Source organism: Limanda limanda, chromosome 16 (assembly GCF_963576545.1).
Source record: "Limanda limanda chromosome 16, fLimLim1.1, whole genome shotgun sequence".
Classification (NCBI taxonomy): Eukaryota; Metazoa; Chordata; class Actinopteri; order Pleuronectiformes; family Pleuronectidae; genus Limanda; species Limanda limanda.
The window spans coordinates 16,628,325-16,652,320 of record NC_083651.1 but is presented as its reverse complement, the minus strand read 5'-3'; the positions used below and the strand labels follow the sequence as shown (position 1 = coordinate 16,652,320).

At 41.6% G+C, this 23,996-nt stretch overlaps 1 protein-coding gene across 1 annotated transcript; it reads left to right on the top strand.

Annotated features, from left to right (window-relative positions):
- Nucleotides 1–3,363: 3,363 nt before the first annotated feature.
- On the top strand, nt 3,364–16,412 carry LOC133022198 (glutamate decarboxylase 1-like). Its single transcript, XM_061089225.1, has 17 exons — nt 3,364–3,473; nt 4,156–4,384; nt 6,115–6,177; nt 7,254–7,409; nt 7,873–8,115; nt 8,280–8,370; nt 9,919–10,031; nt 10,480–10,595; nt 10,705–10,784; nt 10,868–10,922; nt 11,355–11,471; nt 11,586–11,650; nt 12,824–12,902; nt 13,100–13,249; nt 13,344–13,451; nt 13,720–13,809; nt 14,320–16,412. Exons 2-17 carry the CDS (start codon nt 4,273–4,275, stop codon nt 14,491–14,493), a joined length of 1,812 nt encoding a protein of 603 aa, XP_060945208.1. The 5' UTR covers nt 3,364–3,473; nt 4,156–4,272; the 3' UTR covers nt 14,494–16,412.
- The last annotated feature ends 7,584 nt before the right edge of the window (nt 16,413–23,996 follow it).

The window sequence follows — 23,996 nt, the reverse complement described above, 5'->3', positions numbered from 1 at the left end:
TCAAATGTATAGTTGGTGTATTGTTATCTTGATGTAGTGGAAAGCAATTGTATGATAGACCAACCAAAACCTGGTAAAACCGTTTTTGTTGATAAAGTAGCAAAAGTGAATTTATAGACTTGCACTTGCTCCATGCACTTCACACTTCACAATCTGATTAAATGCAGCTCCATATTTTTGGTTTAGGGAGCTCCAGCAAACGGCAGGAGGCAGTTCCAAAACACAAGTCTTGGACTCATTGCCCCAGCTCCTTGGAAAATGTTGACTACGGGCCTGGAGCATCACCTGCTCTAATGAGATAAAACAAGGGTTTTCACACAGTAGCAGCCGTAGCCTATTTCATTCTTAATCCTCACTGCAATTAATCTGTGCCACATGAGTTTAATTCATCCATTTGTTTTAGTAAATTGCCACATGAAAAACTTTATTTAGCTCTTTTTATTCAAACATGATGATTTGCGTTGTTTCAGGACTTAAGGCAGAGTCATTATTGTGTTTAAAGCCAGATTTGTGTGCTGCTCTTGTAATTCACTGACAGCTGCAGGCTCACAAAGACACAAGAGCACGACCAGGAGAAGTTTGTTCCCGCAAGGAGATTTATTTATTTATTTCTGTCACAGGCTTATTTTCAGTCACTGGCAATTCAGACAATTAGTCATGTTCAAATGAGAGCTTGTCCACAGACTGCATTGAAAATAACCACTAATACAGTAATAGTCTGTCTCATTCACACCCCCCTCCTCTGCTTCTCTCATTCAGATTCTCTGGGTTTGGATTATACGCCACCTTGTGGACAGTCTCATACTGGTGAAAACCATCATCACAACCTTTCTCTTTGGATTTTCAAATCTTCTGTTGTATTTTTGAAACGAATCCTCTGCTAAAAAAAAAAAAAAAAAACTGCTAATTTGTCAATATCATTGCAGGGTTTCAATTTTTGTACAAAGACCTATTGGCATTGACTGTCAGTGTATTTGTTGGTACGAATTGATTGTACAAAGGTTTAATTACCAAATGAACTAAGCAGGAAACAGCCACGGGCTCGAAACCACCCTTAAATCACATATCATATCCTGAGTTCTTGGTCACTCCGGTGCAATTCAGTATAAAGTTCTCTCTGTGTGATTCCACATTGTTTTCTTTCCAAAATAAGAAGGAATTTTGTCAGATACTGAACATTTTCAAGTTTTAACTTGACTTAACTAACTCAGGCTGGTGAAGCCTCATACAATTTTTGACTGAACGTGACATTTATTGTTCAAAGAAAAAGGACTGTAGATACTGTCATCACTAACATTAGGAAGGGATCTCTTTGAGACCATGCAGTAGGTATAGGAGGGGTAATCAGTCAAAACAGACACATATCCTTAAAGGCATGTCAAGTCTGGGCACGTGTGTACTCAAACCATGGAAATATACAATTTAGGGCAGGTCCTGAACAAGAGCAACACTGCCAGGAGCCTGAATGCTGCTTTAAGTGTTTCCAATTATTTATTTCTTCACCCTTCCATCACGTACACGAGTGTGACATCATTGGAAAAACACAGGTCAATGGCTCTTGCAAAACACTGATTTGAACACGGATTGTTGTTGACTACAGTTCTCTTACATTTTATTTCGTTTTCCCTGTATGTGTGCAGTCAATGGTATGAGGATGTAATCTGCATGATGACACAGAGAAAGGACAGGACCTGCACTAAATTGTATATTCCATGCCTGGAGTAGAAACATGACAAATTGTCAAAATGTAATCTTTAGAATTTGTTTTAATTCTTGAAATTGTGTGCAAACTTCAAAACATATAAATATCACATTCAGTCTTGGGTTTATTGGCCAAGTTTGAGTGCACAGACAAGGATTTTTTTACATCGTCCTAAGTGTACCTACAATGAAACAGACAAAGAGCAATAGGAGCGAGTAAACAAATGAATGGAACTAAAATGCTTAAATATTAGTGGTGGATGGTTCAGACTGTACAGTACAATATAGCATGTGAAAGAAAAGCAGGAGAATATGCAGCTAATAGACAACCCAACTGACTAACAACTCAAGAGCATGAACACAAGTCCTTGAAATGAAAATATGTAGTCAAAAATATAAAATCCTATGTCATGGGACATATAGGTGGGGGTGAACCGGAGGACTGACAGGGGTCCACAGCTCAATTTAGCCCCTGATCCAGGCCCGAGCGTCATCAGAGGAGTCAGGGCTAAACAGCGACCTACGCATGGGCAACACGTGAAGCTCCACAGTGCTGAAAAACACCACAAGCCTTCCTTATACACACTCACTGGTGTTACTGCATGTGATGTTACCTTCCATCCTGACCCATCACCAGAGGAAGGAGCACCGTCCAGAACAGCTCTCCTGCATGGAGACTCCATGGGTGACCTTTGATTGTGATTGGCTGTCTCTTTGTGCATGTCCCTGTGATCATGTAAGATGGTGACGTGTTCCACATTAATGGCTACGGTTTATAATTAGCTTGCTGGTGTATTTCTGGAATGGCCCATTTGAGCCGTTGTGTAAAAGCCATTCTTGGTTTCTCACTGCCACCTTGTGGATGTTCTCCTGCTCTCTCTCTCTCTCTCTGTGTGTCATCATGCACGTTACGTCCTCACAACATCGAGTGCACACATACAAGGAAAATGAAATAAAAATGTAAGAGACAGGCGAATTTTATTCAATAACAATCTGTGTTCAGCAAAAATCAGCAGGTGTTGCAAGAGCCATTGATCTGTATTTTTCCAACGATGGCACAATGGTGGACGTGATGGGAGGGTGGAGAAATAAATAATTGGAAACAACTTAAGCATTCCTGTTCCTGGCAGTTTGCTCTGTTTTCTGTTGTCCACTTGCCTCCCCCCTCCTGTACACACACAAGAACAGAACCTCTCCCTCCTTCCTCCCTCCCTCCCTCCCTCCCCTCTTCCATCCGGACACCTCCTCACGTATAATGTGTTGCTCATGGCATCAAACTTCAAGTCCACGTACGTTCGTAAACCGGGCTTCAAAACCGGCGCTGGGCTGCATAGATCAGTCCGGAGACCGTAACACTTTTCCCAGTAAAGAAAGGAAAAGTCTCACTTCACGGGGGGGGGGGGGTCGCCATTCAGAGCAGAGCCCTCCGACTGCCTGAGCCTGCGGACCCATCTGCTCCGTGCACAGACAAGCAGCATGCACCGGTGGAGATAGTGCACAGCCTGGATCCCGTGACTCGTCTGTGACTATCAGACAAGAGGAGGCTCGCTTGGAACAAGTCCTATCTTCTTCAGCAGCAGCAGCAAGGTCACCTTGATATGGATCTAGTGGGGAACTGAAGCAAGGGGCTGTGTTATTATTGCCGGAGTCTGCCAGAGAGCGCACGCACGCACGCAGCAGCCCCTTCTTTTTGGTGGTAAATTCACTTTCTCTTCTCTTCTCTTCTCCCCCCCACTGGACTGCACCTGTTCACCTGGATACACAGCATCACGGTGAGTGGCTTTGCTCTATTTCGGGGATGGTGACTCTGTTAGAAAAAGAGTCCAAAGCCGAACTGGGATGGAGATGGAGATGCTCTAACAGGTGTTTTTATAAGGTCTGCTGCCTTTAAAATATGAGGTCGGGACATAATTGGCTTTTAAATTAGAATGTGTAGAAACTGTTGCTGCTCTTTATTCTCATAGTGTTTTTAGAGAGGGGTGCACAGCGTCTTTTTCAACCTGCATCACAGTCAATAAGGGAATAATCACCTTGAGCTGATATTTTATTTTTACTGCAAAAATATAAAGGGCAAATAATCTGCTCTTTTTTTTTTTTTTTTTTGTATATTCCTGAGGATATGATAACTGTAGCTGTATTCATTAATTAACCAGGGGCTATTTATTGTTGAATGAAAGACATGAGGCTCCATCCTCCAGCCTGATCTAGATCTAACGCTGCCCCTGTCACTGAATAGTTGAGAGTGAACTTGTCATCCACTGTTTATTTGTTAATATTGTTATTTTAAATCTCCCCTTCCTGTCTGGACCAGTTGAATTTGAACTTGTCAGACGGATTGTGCCCGTGTCAAGTTGCATCTGTTTCCCTGTGAAACCGAATATTCACTGCACGATCCCTGTGCGCTTTTGTCTCTCTCTCTCTCTCTTTCTCTCTCTCTCTCTCTCTCTCTGCCAGTGAGCCCTTACTCATAGAGAAGGAGAGATTGTTTGGGAGGGGATTAAAAAGAAAAGAAAAGTGTCCAGGCTTTTTTTTTTTGTGAGGTGAAGACTTTGGCACAGGGTCTCGGGAGCGATGGCGTCTGCACCCTCCTCCTCCTCCACCACCACCACCACCTCCTCATCCTCCACCACCAACGGCGGCGACGCGGATCCCAACTCGACACATTTACGACCACCGGGCTCAAGTAGGTCCATCACAGATCACACGCTGCTTCAAGTGCAGTGCGCTATTTACTTTGTGGGCATCGCCATTCATCATTTCCCATCGAGAGGGGGGGAGAGAGGGGGGGGGGTGGATGGAGGGATGGAGGGAGTGAGTGTGGGGAGGGGGGTAAGAAAAAAAAAATCCACTGCCATTTGGAAAGGCTTCCTCCGCCACAAATCACCGCTGCATTTCATCCCCCCCCCCCCCCCCCCCCTCCATCACGTTTGCGGACCTCCCGGCGTCTGAGACACAGGAATGCCCCCCCACCCCTCATGTGTCAGCCACTGAGGGCAGCTCCTGTCATGGCTCTGGAGGTTTCCTTATTGAGAAAAAGGCTCAAATATAGATGCATTAACAAAAAACTGCTAATTGTCTTCGTGATTATTAATTTCAAAATTGTATTATTAGTCTTAGAATATTGTCATTTCTGGTGCCTTCATATTTGCATTTCAATTTTTGTTTTTTATTCTATGTTTTTTTTTTTTGCCCTATTGGTTTGGCTGAATGTGCTCCGGTAGATTAAAGTGGCTGCAGGGGGGGGGGGGGGGGGGGGGGAATTGCCCCTCAAGTGCTGGTTAATTTACTTTTATTAAATGGCTGCTAATGGCACACTTAAGCATTGTAGAGACCACAGTGAAACAAATGTATATAAGCCTGATTCTCGTTGATGAATGAGCTGGAGGTCCACAGAAAATCAAGTGACGGGTGTAGATTTGTTCTGACAAAAAAAAATGTTTTTTAAAAAAAAGCTCATACATTTATTATCGAGTGCAAACCCTGCTATGGTCATTTTATCTCGCCAGTATTTGATTTTAAGGGCGCATTGGCTTTGCGAATTAATATGTGTCTGGTGAAACCTATTGTGTTAGGCCCATGCAGAAATAACATGTTTTGTCCATATTAGCCGGTTTTATAGCATCAGCTCTGCAGATGCATGCTACACATAGTCTGGATGATATTTGTCAGCACATCTGCTCCTTTTTTTTTAAATTTCTTTTTTCTCATTCCATTGTCTGTCTTCCTGGTTTTCTCCTTGTTGCCCATCTAATTTCCTCTGCACAAAAAAAAAAAAAAATCATTGTGAGGACTGAGTTAAAATGCGTCCAATAAGCTGAGCAGGGCAATGATTTATCTAATGATCCAAAGCAAGGGTTAAATTGGGGTGTGGGAATGGGACTGCCCCCCCCCCTCCCCATCCATCCTCCTCCTCCTCCCTCCTCCTCCTCCTCCTCCAAAATGCTGCTTTTCAGGATTTGGTCTGTGCCTCCCCGTCCCCTCTCTGGCTGGAAGCCCTTGATAACGCCAGTAATTCTCTATCTGTCACCGGGCAGCCGCCTCCTGTCGACTGATGCTCGCATATGTAACCAGCATCTTTCTGTCTTTTTCCCCTTTTCCTCACCCACTTAGATCTTTGAGGGCTGGCGAGGATCCCAAACGCCTAATTAATTTTATGTTCTCGCCCATAAGTCATGAACCGTTATACACGTCGAGTGGAAGTGGGCTAATCCAGACAGGGGCCACGACTAAATGTTAAAAAAATAATCCCAAGACACCTCCTCTCAGTGGCTATTTTTGTTTTAGCACTCGACCTCATGCATTTCCATTTATCTTCTGTTCATTTCATTGCTCCATGCTAAATTATAACTCACAATGTAAGCACCACCACTTATTAGGCCCCCTAATTGTTTTCCTGATGAATAATAATTTCAGGCTATGATGCTTGGTGTGGAGTTGCACATGGATGTACTAGGAAATTGGGAATGAAGATATGTGGTAAGTCTGTTATTTTGAATTATTATATATTTCTGATAGAATTATGCTAAAATATTAATTATCACGAATAGATAACATATCTGGCGTTCGAGCCACTGATAGGCTTCTTGGCCTGCATGGTTTTACGCCATAGAAAACTAGGTGAATTCTTGCTCGAATTTGATTTTGAAATCTCATCCAATAAAGGATGAACCCTTTCGACTGGATGGAAGCTATAGGGAGCAATGGGCATTAACTGTCAAAGCATTAATTGGTCCCTTGGTTGGAGTTTGAGAGTCTATTGGAGTCTCATACTCCATTGACCAAGGACGGACTGACACCCAGCATAATGGTGCATGTCACACTCCAGTGCGCAGCGCAATGTTTCTGGATTTTTTTTCCTTTTTTTTTTTGACCGACACGATCTACTGGTTTGATTGGGGCCCGTTTAATTACATGGGACTTTTAAGTCAAGCTGCAGCAGTGAAATAAAATAAAATAAAATAAAGCTTTATTCGTGATGGTTTGGCACAAGAAGGGAAACAAAGCGTCGCTTGTTGCAGACTTTGGAGATGAGATTTCTGGATTTACCAGTGCGCTTTCCTCTCTCCTGCGGTTTGGAGTGATAAACACATAGATGTATTACATTCACATGTATTCTTATCACCGAGGCCGCCTGGGCTGGTATCAGACCACTTGTGACGTTTCCTGAAGTGCGCGCAGTGTCGAAGGAGCTTTAACAAGAATTTACAGCCGCCACACGATGACGGCGATTTGTGTTTGCTTGGCTGGAGATCGGAGCTGATGTCACAGCCTCCCACACAGCCCCCCTCCCTCTCTCCGCCCGTAAAATGGGACTCCCAGTGCACGATTGGGACCACCTCCCCAACCCTCACCCCCCCTCCCCTAAAAACAGAGACAGTAAAGTCCAGATTCCCCAGTGCAGGGCCAGAGAGACAGAGGGAGGGAGAGCAGGAAGCCTGTTGTTAGTATTTCTGGGCCTGTTGTGGTATATTGAACAAAAACAGTTGCAGCTCTCAACATGTATGCAAAGTGTAACCATGCTCCGGACTCCCCGTCTTCCTGCAACCGTGTAGGATTGTTGCAGGGCACCAACAGTCTGGAGGAGAGGAGCAGGATCGTGGGTTCCCTCAAGGAGCGCGCGGCCAAGAACCTGATGTCCTGCGATAACGGCGGCGGGGACGCGCACTTCAGACGCACGGAGACGGACTTCTCCAACCTGTTCGCCAGAGGTAAGGCTGCATATATTATTAACACTTTGAATGAAACATCGTTCATTTAATATAAAATGCAATGTAATGAAATTAACATAGAAAATTTAATTTAATACAGAAAATCCAAGAAAATGATCTGGATTCAAAAAACCCAACATGCAAGCGATAGAAAATAATTATTCAGATGCAATGACACTTTTTTTTATTTAATTGGATCATGTTGTATATGTGCATTGATTAATTGATGCTTTGAAACAGTTTTTAGCATTCAAAGGATTTAAGTAAGGATTCAAAATCTGCAAATGAGAAAAGCAATTCTTACCCAGTTGAAAAACCCTAAGGTCACCACCGAATTCAACAGTAACTTGTGACAAATACCTGTGAAAATCCGCAGCATGATAGTAAGCTTCAGATTTAGTTAAAATCACAAGAGACACAAACAAACATTGGTTTAATGGATTTAATATGTCTTGACTGGTAGATCTGTTGCCTGCTAAAAATGGAGAAGAGCAGACCATGCAGTTCTTGCTGGAGGTCGTGGAAATCCTCACCAACTACATCCGGAAGACCTTCGACCGGTCCACCAAGGTCCTGGACTTCCACCACCCCCACCAGCTGCTGGAGGGCATGGAGGGCTTCAACCTGGAGCTGTCCGAGCAGCCCGAGTCCCTGGAGCAGATCCTGGTGGACTGCAGGGACACCCTGAAATATGGAGTGAGGACAGGTGAGAGAGGCACGGGGGGGTGGGGTGGGTGGGTGGGGGGGGGTGCAGCATGGCCTGTCGCGATCAATAACTCTCATTAGCTTACATGTCGTGTGTAATGATCACGCATCTCAAATGATGAATTGTTTTCCGTTGCTTTGTTGCCTCTTTGTCGATGGCTGCAGGCCACCCCAGGTTCTTTAACCAGCTGTCCACTGGATTAGACATCGTCGGGCTGGTAGGAGAGTGGCTCACCTCCACAGCCAACACTAACATGTGAGTACAAGGACGCATCCAGTACTTCTTTGAAATCCCTGCACTCAATAACCACTGATAAAGATCTATTAAATCCAGACTAAAAGGCTTATTTGCCCTCCTTGTTTTTTCAATGGGCCGTGTAGAGGAGGAGCTATTATTTGAAGTGACATCCAGTAATGACTGTTCTTAGCTTCAGAATGCCCTGCAGCTTCTAATAGGCCGTCAATCAAGCGGGAAAATAAAGAGAACAAAAGAAGACATTTGTACAGTTTCTCCCCCCGCAGTGTTGTCGATGCTGGCCTGTGCACGGGCTGTGGTCACATAATTCAGCCCTGCAGGCAAGCTAAATTGCATATTGATTCGCATTCACAGTTTACATGGTGTCTTTGTTTCATGTAACGCTAGTTCCTGTGACATACCAATGCCAGGAGGGAGAAACAGCCTCTCCCCCCCCAGACCATCTGCACACAGTGTATGTGCAAACATCACTGGGACTCAGCAATGACTCTTATACACTGATGTACTGTGGAGATATCTCTACTATAATACAGACCAGTACAAAGGCCCTGTAATTTTGTATATTCTCTCCTCTAAATGATGGTTGAACATAAAACAAAATTAAGGACTGCTCTATTTTATGCATTTTTACAAGTTTACGTCCTAAACCTGTAGCTGCGGGACCTTCTTGGTGGCCCGGTGGTCCACGAAGCCTTGATCAGTGTCTGTGGTCTGCCTCCTGTTTGCTGGTTCAGACCGTGTCACACGGGCTCACGTCTCCAATGAGTTCACTCTGTTGTGTTTTTGGCACCATCAAAAGAGCATAAGTTGAAACCAGAGGGCGGAGGCTTCTTACGTACTCGTGATTTACCTTCATTAATTACCACATCAACCCTAATTACCTCCGGCAGATATTGACTGACACTAATAGACTGACGGTCGCACCGAGGTCTCACATAATCACAATGAGCGAGAGTCGTCTGCATGAATGAATGCAAGGGAATTAATGTGTGACGTCTGCGAAGTGGCATCTGACTTGTTTATATTTATATTTCCCTTGGTATAACCGCTCTGTGTGTGTATATATGTTTAAGATGCTGTAGGGCACATACGACATCCTGTTCATTTTCTTTCTTTTTGCATGAATGGAGAGATATTGACTGTATGTAAACATGTTGGTCAGGAGAAGATGGATAAGGCCGCCTGTGCTTTAATCACAAATCAACTCCTCTGTGAGGCCGAAGAGGCTTTCATGTACTTAGAATGTGCAGTCTTGTTATTCTGCAATAACTAGATTTAAGACAACTCTACTCTTTCTGTAATGTTTACAGTAAAGGTTAAATCCATTTTGGGTACAGTGGTGTTATAGTTTTAATATTGTCATTGGGTTTACATCACATTTCTCACTCCTAATGCTTTACCAACGAACCCTGGCTGTAAGTCTGTGTCATTCTCTGTGTAATTTCAATGCAGAGTCCATTTCTGAAGATTTTAGAAATGTTGTCATTGAAGTGACATTGTGTATAGAAGACTGTATTTTCATTTTCATGATTATGATTATGATTTTAGGTTCACCTATGAGATCGCCCCTGTCTTTGTTCTCATGGAGCAGCTGACACTGAAGAAGATGAGAGAAATCATTGGCTGGCCTGAAGGAGAGGGTGATGGAATATTTTCTCCAGGTAAAGTCAAACCGCTCCTGTCGTCATCAGACAGAAAACAGCAAACATGACGGACTCTCAGATACAATCAGAAGCTTAACTTTTATTTTATATTAATTTCTTATTGCCTTCGCCAAGCCATTTTTGTTTGTTTTTTTGTTTTCACATTTGTTTGTAACTTTGCAGGATTAGGCTGAAAGTTCTCCACTGAATGTCATCCTAGTTTAGTTTAGCAATGAATCTGAATCTGGCAAAGGATCTCCTACAGTTTGCAGTGTAATTGAAAGAAGCAACACCATTGTGTATATAACTATACCACGCGTCTATGAATAAGACATATCAATGGTTTGAAGTCATGTTTGCCTAAAATAGTAAATTTGGGAAAAATGTAATCTGTATACTGCTGGTTAGTGTCCTCTATAGTAATAAATCAAATGATTTACACCATAAATGTGCGGTGTGTCTGCAGGGGGAGCGATCTCCAACATGTACAGTGTGATGATTGCCAGATACAAGTTCTTTCCTGAAGTCAAGACCAAAGGCATGGCAGCTGCACCCAGACTGGTCCTCTTCACCTCAGAGCACGTCAGTCCAACAAGAACTCCACGTCCCTCTAGTTCATGTTCTTTTCTGTACACATCATAAGTGAACAAGTTTCAACCTGACTGTGACCAATCCACATCTTTCCGTGCAGAGTCACTACTCCATCAAGAAAGCCAGTGCAGCATTGGGCATTGGAACAGAGAACCTGATCCTCTTGAAGACAGATGAGAGGTTTGCTTTACATTTGACCTACGCACACACAACCTGGTGAAATTCCAAATATCTTTTTACTGCACGCTTTCTTCTTTTTCCAGAGGGAGAGTCATTCCTGCTGATTTGGAAGCCAAAGTAAAAGAGGCCAAGCAAAAGGTGAATGTCAGTAACAATGAGTCAAACATCGTCCCCACTAATTTATTTACTCTACACAAGGAGAAACTCTCATATGGAGTTGTCTTATATGAGGAGGAAGAACGAATGTATAGCAGAGCAACAGCGTTACTTCAATGAGGTTAATGCTTCCCTCTGCTCACATGTGATGCGACCCTGCACTAAACTACCTCTCATGCAAGTGATTCTTCAAAGCTAAAATGATGTGCAGACTGGGAGAAATTGGAAAGCAATTATGCCCCAACAATAGGCACAGACAGGAAGAGTGCATTATTTGGGAAATGGGCTTTAGCTCCGTCTCTTTGATGTCAACAATAGCTTGCAGAGAAGGAATATAACAACCTGAATTCTGCCCGGAATTTGCACAGCCAGTATTTAAATTTCTCTATTTCCCCCAATGCTTTTGGTTTTCAGGGGTACGTTCCAATGTTCGTGAACGCCACCGCCGGTACCACCGTCTACGGAGCCTTTGATCCCATCAATGAAATTGCAGACATCTGCGAAAAGTACAACATGTGGCTTCACGTGGATGTAAGACAATATTGATAATTTTCATTCCAGAAAAGAGACAACGGCCATAGATATCCGCTATAATTAGGACCATTGATTCATAAGTCTGTAATAAGTGTGTTGTGTTGTCTGAAGGGAGCCTGGGGAGGAGGTTTGCTGATGTCCAGGAAACACAGACACAAGCTTAACGGAGTTGAGAGGTAAAAGAACACAACACGTTAACATATTCTTTTAAAGCGCACCTCACCAATGTTATACATCAAGTTCAGTTCACTTGCTACAGACAAAAACAACAAATACTGCCTGTAAAAATGGTTTTATAAATTATTGTCTTCTGTATTTTACATTGAGTAGTTATTAAAGAAAACAACGCTGGTGATGTCATCAAGGTTAGTATATCACATAGTCTGTATATAAAAAGAGACGACATTACTGGTGCCCAAAAATGAATTCAAAACTTCTCGATCACCACCCGTTGGCTAGCTGCAGTATACGTTATAGACCCGGCCTCCTCCATGTTATTGGTCAGTGTGTATAGGCGGGAACAATGATAGTATCCATCTTGGCCTTATTACTGAATAGTAATGAGACATGTTGGCCATGTTAATTTACAGTCTCCTTCTGATCTACCAGGTATTGTGAGGTATTTATCATTAGAAGCTGTTTAATTGTAATATACAGTCACAGCTGAGAACAGTCACAGTGGACACAGTCGGGGAATTACAACAACAAAAATCCCCAGTGGATCAAAAGTTGTTTTTCAGGACAACCGAAATGAGGTCAATAATTACTCTTTTTTCATGAAGGTGTATTTTTCTTTTTTTGTAAAACTACCCCAGAGTCCAGAAAGGCAATTATTATGTGCATGTTATCATCCCAGGGTAAAGTCTATTGGTAGAGCAAGAACATGAAGGTTTGGTAAACAGCTCTTTTAATACATTCATGGGCTTGATTTATTCTTCAGAATAAAAGTCAGAATATCTCTGTCTGTGCTGCTTCGATTTTTGAAATGTATCTCTTGTAATTCCCCAATCTTTTGAATAGAATTCATTTCTGGGCCGTTGATCCCTTTATGCAGAGTAATGATGTGCAACAAACGTCCCAAACCAGGGAAAGTGAAATAGGGATTTGATGAAATTTACCTTTAAAATCGGCACAAAAAACAGTGTAAAATCTCAGATCTATAGTCAGCTTATAGGACCACATATTTCAACCATGACTTCTCAGACACATGCATGGATGTTGGAATGAAATTGAAAATGTTGATGCACTTCTCAGATTGCCACTTCTGTTTCCAGACAAACACACACACACACACACACACACACACACACACACACAGCGCTGTGTTTACTGTTTCAATATCTGTGCAGGGCCAACTCAGTCACCTGGAACCCTCATAAGATGATGGGAGTGCCACTGCAGTGCTCTGCCATTCTGGTCAGAGAGAGGGTGAGAGTTTTTCTCACTTTCCTGCTGCACACAGAGGCCACCACACAAATAATGTGCACAAATAATCACAAATGCATGCACACACACACACACACACACACACACACACACACACACACACACACACACACACACAATCACACACACAGAGAAACACACATCCTGTTTATGTCTCATCACAGTTGTTTCCATTGCAGGGATTACTTCAAAGCTGCAACTCCATGTCTGCAGGCTACCTCTTCCAGCCAGATAAACAGTACGACACAACATACGATACCGGCGACAAGGCCATCCAGTGCGGGCGGCACGTGGATATCTTCAAGTTCTGGCTAATGTGGAAGGCAAAAGTGTGTATTTATCTAGAGCTGTGTCCCACACAATGCTGTCGTATCTAAAATGTGACGATATCAACTCCTTTATTCTTGTCTCTCAATCTAAAAGGGAACAGAAGGATTTGAGCAGCACATTGACAAGTGCCTGGATCTGTCAGCGTACCTCTACGATAAGATCAAAAACAGAGAGGGCTTCAAGATGGTGTTCAACGGAGAGGTGAGACCTAAATATTCACTTTACTGGCGATGATCTGCATTAATAATGAAGGAAAACTGTTATTACTCAACTCATCTGAACTTTACTGCTTGACACACCTGCATTTTTTGTTTGATGAATGAGCTTCACCTGAATGTTTGATATCTTAGCTTGGTCTTAAGATTGATTGTTTTTCCTTTGCTGACACTGACAAAAAAAAGAGGAAATTGCTGAAAACACTGTTTCAAGGCATGTTTTTAACAATGTTGCTACATTTTCCTCTTATCAGCCGCAGCACACCAACGTCTGCTTCTGGTACATACCACCGAGCCTGCGAAGCTTCCCTGATGATGAGGAGAAACGTGAGAGATTACACAAGGTAATGACTCATCAATCTGCCTATTTGAGCCTTTTGTTTGTAGTTCCCCTTCACTCTCAGACTGGTTTATAGTATCTGCTTAGAGACAGGGAGTCATACAGAAAAACTTAAATGGCATCAGCTGAGGGCAAAGGCCCAACAGTATGAGCTCACATTTAAATTCAATAGGTCCAGATTTTTCAGTTGGATCTGCACTAAATTTCATACATATTAATATCAGCAGGCTTTTACATCAAGAGCCATAAATCATTCTCTGAAAAATCAACAAATACACCCTATCCTGCAATGTTGAAGAAAGTGAAAAACTATTCACGGATCGCCCTCTGATTTGGATCTGCTCCAAAATGTATACAAATATTAAAAATAAAATGAAATGTATTTCTTCCTTTGGTTATGCTTCGTCCTTCCACAAAATGTCATGGAAATCAGTTGAGTGGTGTTACATGATGCAACAAACACTGATGAAAACAATTGTATGTGGATAAGCTGATGTCTTTTCCCCTTCCTCAGGTGGCCCCAAAGATCAAGGCCCTGATGATGGAGTCCGGGACCACCATGGTGGGTTACCAGCCACAGGGAAACAATGTCAACTTCTTCCGCATGGTCATCTCCAACCATGCCGCCACCAGGTCAGACATCGACTTCCTCATCGACGAGATGGAGCGACTGGGGAATGACTTGTAAGCGCCAACCCTGTAAAATAAAACCCCTCTGCTGAGACATCTGGTGAGCCCTGAGCTTGGCTTTATGTCCCTTTTGTTTTATACAGATGTTGAGTTTTGTTGTATTTGCTTACAATGCACATTGAATAATAATATGCCCTGTGTGTCACTTCTCTGTCTCTTTCTGTCTTTAGCAGCAACGATATTGAAAACATTTGCACAAGCGGGTGTGGGAGTAAAAAGCTTGAGAGAATCACACGAGCACACTGTTATTCTTGCCAAACAATTCATATGTATAATGTCAGAGTGATGAGTCGGACGCAGGTTCCTCTTCACCTAAATGTGAAAAAAGCAAGAATACCTGAGCACTTGGATGATTCTGTCAATGAGCAGGTATAGAAATGTAATTTTACTGTTGTACTATATGAAAATCACGATTGAAAACAGAACAATATCAAAATATTTTTTCACAAGTAATAGAGCACAATATAGGGAACCTCAAAGAATTGACATAAATAGTATCAATGTAAAATATGAATATATATATGATGTTATGAGTGTTGGTGCTTCATGTGGTCTATGTAATTATCAAGCACCGCCAAATTGTACCCTATAGCTGTTATTTGATATTACATAAGTGGGGATATATAACACACTCATTGTAGCAGGTACTGTGCTGGAGTGCTGTGTTTTTAGAGATTTTTGTGTAGATTGTGTATAGTATTGTTACATTGACTTTGTGCCAAATGTGTCCGAGTTTTACGGTGAGAAAAAAATCCTATATGTAAATCAACCACGCGGTAGAGTATGAAATAGAGGAATAACTTTATTTATATGGAGAGATTATAATTGTGAATAGGTTATCTGCTCTTCTGTTCCACTTGTTATGTACTCTGTAGAATTATCACAATGTTACCATTAACATTGAAGTCTTTTAGTGTATCTGTGAACCAAAGAAGGGTTGAGTTACGTTCATGAACATGCACACCACCCTCACTCACCCTTATGGATGAATTCAGATGTTTATATAAGAACACTTTGACTTACCGCCCCTTAAACTTTAGTGCAATCTATGTTGTGTAACTGTGCAATGTCGTGATTACCTGATTGAATGTTGTCCAGACTTTTGGCTCGATGTGGGAGGCTTGACTGCCAGTGCGGCTGCTGCCGCTGCTGCTGATAAGAAGCACAATGCTAAACCATGATGGTGGGTTAGCTTATGTCCTAGGCACATATGATTGTCTGTACCATACTGTGTTAATTGGAGGGAAACTATAATATGCAAAATTTTTGTTTTTACATTTTTACATTTTTATGTTGAGGATACCGGGGATTATTTTTTTTAAAGAACTTTGCTTGAACCATTCAATGCACAGTGTTTGCTACTGTAAGAAGATTTATTGAACAGATGCACATTCCTGAATTAGCGGGATAAAAGTGTCCCTTGTCTAACTCAATGTAGGCACTTTAACTTCATGCCATCATCTGCAGAGTATCACTGATGCATCCACAGCGCTACTAAAGACGATTTCGCAGTTTGTGATTATGGACCTTTGACCTAATGATTAAGTGAATAAATCTTTGCTTTTGGCTGACATTACCTTTACTTTTCCATAGATATCTGCTCCCCTAAGTGTGCCTGGTTCTTTTTCATCAAGATCGATGAATTGTTTCTTGGAAATCTGTGAAAATGTAGAAAAAAAAAAAGAAGCCCTTTTTTGCATTGTTAAAGAAAGTGATTCTGGAAAATGTAATGGTCTCTTTCCTGATTCATAGTGCATCCTTCCACCAAGTTTCATGGAAATCCATCCAGTAGTTTTTGAATAGTCATGCTTACAAACAAACCAACAAACAGGGACCAGGGTGAAAAGGTAAAGCATAAGAATAAGAATATCATAAAGCCTTGTTAATGAACCAAATAAAAAGATGTTTTATGTGTCATATGGGTTGTTCATGAGCACATATATTTTGTCTGTTAAAAATTCATATTAGTTGTTATTATGAAGTGGTGGTGCTCTTTGGAAAATATTGTCAACACTCACACATAAAACAAAAATAAAAATTTAGTCTTTTGCAGCTGGAGCCTCTGAGAGCATAAAATGTAAGTATTGCATTATTTTCTGATCGAAGTCTTCAATTTTAAATCATGTTTATTAGCAGAAGAAGGTTGTGAACTCTCACGGTGATGAAAACAGTGTCAAATATACTGTGTTCAGTTTATTATTAAGACTTTCACTGCTCTTCAGTCACTGTCAGAGAGAGATCGAAACCAGTTGGTCACACTTAACAGATGAGAGTCCAACCTTTAGAGAAACATATGCTACATAAATTAAATATATACAGCGGGGAAAAATAATTAATTGACAGAAAAAGGGCAATTCTGGGTAAATGTGCATGTTGCCATCTCTTGTTTTTTCCTCTTCTATCTTTTCATTCCACCTGGATGTTACCAATTGGTGGGATTAATCACCGTGGAGGGACTTTTTATTGTTCCATCATCTCATAGCAGCGATTTCACGAGAACTCCCTGACAATTCCTCCTCTCCTATCATTACTCACAATTTTAAGATATTTATCATAAAATGCATTACACTGTGCTCTCTTAACAACCCCCCCCCCCCTCCCTCCCCCAGAGGCTATTTCAACGCTCTGCCTGGCTGCGTTTTATTTCGACACAGTCGCGCAGGGACAGTCTCTCTCTCGGCAGCTCTGCTCCCATCCTCCACCAGGCAGACGCTGTTTCTTTGTTTCATGGTTGAGTGCAGCAATCATTACAGGCTCTGTGTCCCTGGCTGCTTTGTAAAGTTCCAGGGGAACAGAGGATTAAAAGAATAACCACCCGTAATGGTGCAATCAAAATGATCACCCTTGACTTCATAGTCACATCTAAAAGGAGAATGGGTTATATTTTTTGTTGATCGCTCTGAGGACGGCAGTATCACCGACGGTTAAACGTGCCAAAGTGTAATGACGTGGCTAATTTGGAAGCAGGTGTCCGAGAACCCTATAATGATTAAATGCAAATGATATCAGACAATCGGCTGCTGTGGTTTGTCGCAGTCTAGTAACTCTGGATGTGAATGAATGGCCACACAAAGTAAGTCCACGCGAATATCAGTTATTAAAAACTATGCAGAAAACCTTACTGATAATAATTCCAATGGGGAAGTATAAAATGGAAATAGCAGGTTTCTATATAACTCAAACTATATAGATAGTATTTAGCAGTTATGTGATGAACGATCAGAATCGCCACCAGTTTTTGTTCAGGTCAGTAAAATGATGGGTAGTTGGAGCAGTTGTGTTTCTGCAGGAGCATCTGTGTCTGCAGGGGAGGTGAGGAGGCTCTGAACACCAGACTGTGAAGCACTGTCTGTCTCTGCACCAGTCGGTTCACCCTCCATTTCACACCTGCACACACACACACACACAGAGAAACACAGACACACACACAGAAACACACAGACACACACATACACACACACACACACACACACACATAGACACACACACAAACACTGAAAAACAGGCACACACACACTCCCACACACTGAAAAACAGGCACACACACAGACAAACACACACACAAAGAGAAACACACAGACATAAACACACACACACACACAGAAACACACATACCCTAACCCCCCTTCAACCCTAACCCGAACTCAACCCTAGCCCCATTTTAAGTCTAAACTCAACCCTAAAGTGAACCAAACTCATACCTCATACCGGGAGGGTTCAAAAAATATACACTGTCTCTCTAGACTGTTTTTGATTTTATTGCCAAACAAACAGGTTATATATCCAAAGTTTCCTCTAACATGCTGCAGGACGATCACTCTTTTGTTCCGTGTTACTCAAATTACTTCTGTCTCTTCGATGACTACGAATCCTGCCAGTGATTTTCCTGATGTGCCCAATATAACCCCCAGCCGTGGGAATCACTGCCACATTAGCTTCCTGATGGATACTGGCGTTCCCATTGTGTAATTCTAATTGAATGATGAAGATGATATTGACTGCAGGCTGCCTGCCACCCCCCTCCCCCCCCTCCCACACCCCTTCACCACACGCTTCCCATGCACAATTAAAGGAATGGCCACAATTCGTACAACTAAAGCAATGGCTTTTTGAAAAGAAAGAAGTTTGCTGTTATTTATGTATAATTCCGAGTAGGTAAGAATTTTGCTGTTATGTTTGAGCAAATTAAAGGGTATTGGCGGTGTTGCTGTCCACATCCAGGCATATTTACTTTTCACACTTTGCCACGAAGGTGTTTTGATAATGGAGACATAAAATCTAACTACATGCAATTCACACAGAGGTTAAGAAATAAAGTTACAACTTGGGTTCAGAATCAAGAAATAATCCATTTTCTCTTGTGAATCATTGGGACTTGAAGGGAAAGACCATGCGAGGCAGAAACATGGGCTAAGAGACTGCATTAGACACATGGACCATGTTATGAGAAAAGAGGAGCAAGGGAAGGGCTTTGTTTTCCCCCCAACACAAAGTATTAAGATGAACAGAATGTACAATGAAACAGACATAAAATAGCTTTGTAACTCAAACTACTCTATATCTATCTTTTTTAGTTAATTATACTTTTTTTTAACTACTGCAAACTGTTTTGATCAAAACTGAATGAACTGTGGGTCTGTATTGGTGCATATTCTTCCTGGAAACATAAGCCATATGCTCCCACACTCAAATCTGAGGCCTACAAAGACTCTTATGTGCAAAAGGTGTGTACTTGCATCTGTGACCTGGCCAGTTTGTTCTCAAATTCCAGCCAAAGCATGTCCCTTGACAAAGCAAAGCAGAGATCACAGAACAAATTGCAAAACCTCCGACTTCTGAAATAATCATAATGGGTCACACTTATCTAAATGGCCTCCTCTTATTGACGGCATGTTCACAGCTTGATTAATCTTGGCAGAAAGTTAATTTTAAGCAGGAGATTAATAGTCCAGAGACTGTAACTTCCACGGCTGGGGAGTGTAAACCTAATGTGACGCTTGTTGAAGTAGAAACGCTGCTGATAAATGTCTCTGTTGGAGAATTTATAAATGAGCCCAGGAGCAATTACATAGCTGTTAAACGTAGTATTTGTGCAATGATTGCTATCAAAATGAATGAAACAACCCGGCACAAGATTATAGCGCACAATGTCATCCAGAGCTCTAAAGCGTTCAAGCGTGGGCTGCATTTCTTTCTCTCCTGAATAGGATCTATAGGTCCGAACCGGACAGGAAACATGTGCATGATTCTGCTGAAATTAAAATGATGAACAACAACATTAAGGACGTGATAACTGCTTACTCGTGTTTGGCTCCTGTGCTCTGTCATTTTAACACAGGCTTTTCTAATTCACTTAGCAGTCTATATCTCTGTCCCCCAGAACAGCAGAGAACATAATGTCAGCACAGAGCAGGTATTTATTACACAACACTTTCATCCTGCAAAGAAATTACTCACAAATGCATGGCATTAAGAAACAAACATTACATTACATTTCTTTTAGCTGACGCTTTTATCCAAAGCGACTTACAATAAATATATTCAACCATGAGGGTACAAACCCAGAACAACAATCAAGAAAGTACAATCTTCTTCTAGAAAGCCAAACTACAAAGTGCTATAAGTAAGTGCCATTTAAGTGCTACTACTTTTTTTTGTTTTAAGTAAAGTTTTTTTTTAGTTTAGACAATTCTAGCTAACTAGAATGATATGATTCTATTGACCATAAAACATTGTGTTTTTAATATTCCCAACCAAGTATGTTATGAGTTAAGATTAAGCAATAAGGTTGAGGAAATATGATACAACGTTGCAAACAAAATACTGTGGTCAATACCAAAACAGTGCAGTCACTCACTACCGACACACTGGATGTTTTGTAAAAAATAAAGTATATTGAGTTATCAACTATGTTATGATAATGATTGGTTTAATGTATGTTCAATTTCATCAATCATCAACTCTGGAATCAATGTGATCAGTATTATGCATTTTACAAAGAAATATTGCATTTAGATTTTGATGAATTGTATAAATTGAACTTTGAAATTTGGTAAAAAATTCATTTTTATTGATTTAACTGTGAAAACCTTCAAGAAATATTTGCAAAAATACACTTCAGAGAAAGGAAGGAAACACAATCTTAACAGGTTAATAATAATACTTTTTTACTATAGTGTATTACTATGTTTCGGTAGTGACAATTTTTGGGAGAGGAAAAACATTCCAACACAGTCTAAAAATACAACATAAAAATTGACGGTTCTTTTACTAGATATGTGTACTTTAGATATGGTACATTATATGTACGGACAAAGTTTTGGGAATAAAACATAAAAAATTTCAAAATATTTCCAACCTCACTTTGAACCAATTCAATAGAATGGCCCATCTACAGAAATGTGTTGTTGCAGTAATGTTGACAGTTAAGGCTCTTATATACTACTACGTGTCCGTTTCTCGGAGAGGTCTCAGCGGGGGGCAAAGAGTCTTTTTGATTTTTACTTCTCCGACACAGTCCGTCGGAAAAAATTCATCGCCAAACCCATAGGTGGCGTAACGGAAGACGAGCTCAGAGAAGCCTACCCCATTTGGGAAGAAGAAGTCCACGTGTCTCTGTTTACATGTTAGCTTGCGTCCCACACACTGAACCATGGCAACTAACAGAACTAAATAAAGTGACACCCAGCGTGTCAAGATGCTGATGTAATCGTTTCTTAGCGCAGCGGTTCCCCGGTCTTGTTTCCGAACTGTGTTGCTGATTCCACAGCTTGAATCTGCTTGAGGCTACATGTAGCTAGAACAGGGGTCTCAAACTCAAATTACCTTGGGGCCGCTGGTGGCAGTATCTGGGTGAGGCTGGGCCGCATCAGGTATTCCACAAAAAAAATAAATTTCCTAAAAAAATCCAAACTTCTCTAATGTCATTACTAACAGTTATTTAACTTCAATGGGTTCTTCTGAACATGAATAGAATATTGAAGAACACGAACAGTTCTTGTAAACATGGCTTCTCTTGCCTACTTCTTGCTGCCAGAGACCTGGCAGCGCTTCCTCTCACATAGCTGAGCCACATTTGGCTTGAGGGAGGAAGCAGTTGAGACCCTCAGTATGGCTTGAAGATGATCATCAGTAAGCCTGGACCTGTACCTGGACTTATTGAAGTTCAAGGTGGAGAAGAGCTTTTCACACAAATATGTGCTCCAAAAAAGGCACATGGTCCGCTTGAACATTCGGGAAAGCTCAAGGAAGCTGGGGTTCAATTCTCACAAAAATTGCCCAAGCTTGTCTTCCTTTCCACTCACCTCCCTGAACTTGGCTTTGAGGTCAGAGTTGCACTGCAGGCCAATGAGCTCCATTTGAAGCACAGGAGGGGCATCTTGCACATCAAAGGAGAAGGGATCCGCAAATTTTTTGTAAAAGTCGCTCTGTGCGTCTTGAAGTCTGCAAATTTATGATCAAATTCCTCCTGTAGCCTCACATTTTTCTATACATTTTTGTGCTTACTTTGTGCCGGCGTGTTGGCTTGCCTGCGTTCTGGGACTTATTTGAGCAGATCCGGTACCTCTCATATCGAAAAAATATGAACATTAAAAAAAGTTTTTTAAGAAATGATTAAAATAAAATATAACAATATAATGTAATCACTAGAAAATTACGGAGCCCCTGTTGACATCGGTGGATGAATTACTAATTTGTGGCCACGCAATAACAAGATAATCTAATAAATTATATATAAAGCTTTCTTAACAACAGCATCACAATTTCATAAAATAATAACAAATGCAGACTTCTAAGATGAACCAAAATAACTAGCACATCGTCATGTACAGTCCGTGGCTCGGTGCGTAAATGTCACCACCAGAGGATGAGGGAATTTAAATCATTAAAATTCATCCACACATATCAGGTGTAAATAATAATGTAAAACAGCCCAGACTGTAAAATGTAGATATTAGCTCAATGACGTGTTATAAACTGCTGCGGTTTAGAATATGTGTGTATGTGTGTGTGTTCCGTTCCGCTGGACACAGAAGTCGCCTTTGCTCAAGACGCCACTTTATTAATCACTGACATAAAGACTGATACCGTCACTGCAGTATAGCCTAAATAAGTCCCACTGCATTGTAAGTGGCATGTGTGTGCTGTTTTAAGCGGCGTTTTATGTGCGTTCCGGGACCTGTGCTCGTCGTACCTGCGCTGTGATATGTACTTAGCGTTCCGGCACCTTGTGATTTATAAATGAAGCACTGGATACATCATGACCTGCGCGAAAGAGGGCGGAAAACTATTAATTTCACCCTCCTGCACTGCACATCCAAAGCCACTCTTTTCTCTCCCGGCTCTCTCTCTCACTCACTCTCACACGTACACACACACACACGACCCCGCCCCCCATGTCACACACTTGCATGCTGCGTTCACTGGTCAGGCACAGAGTAGGAAACCAGAACATCATAACATTGTCCCACACAGCAGCTAACAGCGGAGCTGCTACAATGTTTGTGCGGGCCGCACTAACATTAAACTTTCATATTAAGGTGGGGGCCACAAAATATCGTCCCGCGGGCCGCAATTGGCCCGCGGGCCGCGAGTTTGAGACCCCTGAGCTAGAAGCTACCCGGAGCTAGCTCCCCCCCAGCTTCCACACACAGTCAGCAGGGACTCCCGGCACTAACAACTACTATCCAGTGTTTGCTTCTAACCTGACGGTATTATAGAAACAGTGTCATGATAGAAGTGGAATTAAAGTCGTGACGGCGGGTTCTTGCACTGTTACCACCGCAGTTAGCATGGTGGCTAGCCTAGCCTGCTAGCGCCGTTTTGAAAGCTCGTTATAACCGTATGTGACCGTGCACACATGCCCTCAGTGCTCTAACGAGCCACCGTCAGCCGGACAACTCCGCTGGCTTAACACACACGTCACATTGATCGTAGAATCATAGTTGTGTTCGTGTTTGTTGCTACAAGTAAACAGGAAGTTTGATGTCCGGAAATACGGAAATGACGTCATACGGAAATGATGTCGTTCGCGGACCAATCACAGCCAAGAGCGGTCCGTCGGGTCCAGTGTTGCCACAGTTACTTTGAAAAAGTAACTTAGTTACTTTACAGACTACTTGTTTTTAAAAGTAGTTTAGTTACTTTACAGACTACTTGATTTTAAAAGTAACTAAGTTAGATTACTAGTTACTTTCTTAGTTACATTCCGCAGCTGCCGACAACACCCCCGCCGGCTCAACATAAAAATGACAACCGGTTTTGCCAACAGTCACTTTATTAGTGGATTTTTAACAGTAATGTACACAACAACAATGTACAATGTAACTTAAAAACTAATTCTTGAAAAAATACATGTTTTTATAAAAACAAAAGTCTTCCTTGAATTAACTTAACTTAAATAATTCTTTTTTTTATAAAACAATAAAAAATAAAATAAAGACAGTCTTTCTTGACTTCACTTGACATAAATACTTGTTTTTCTAAAATAAAATTAAGACA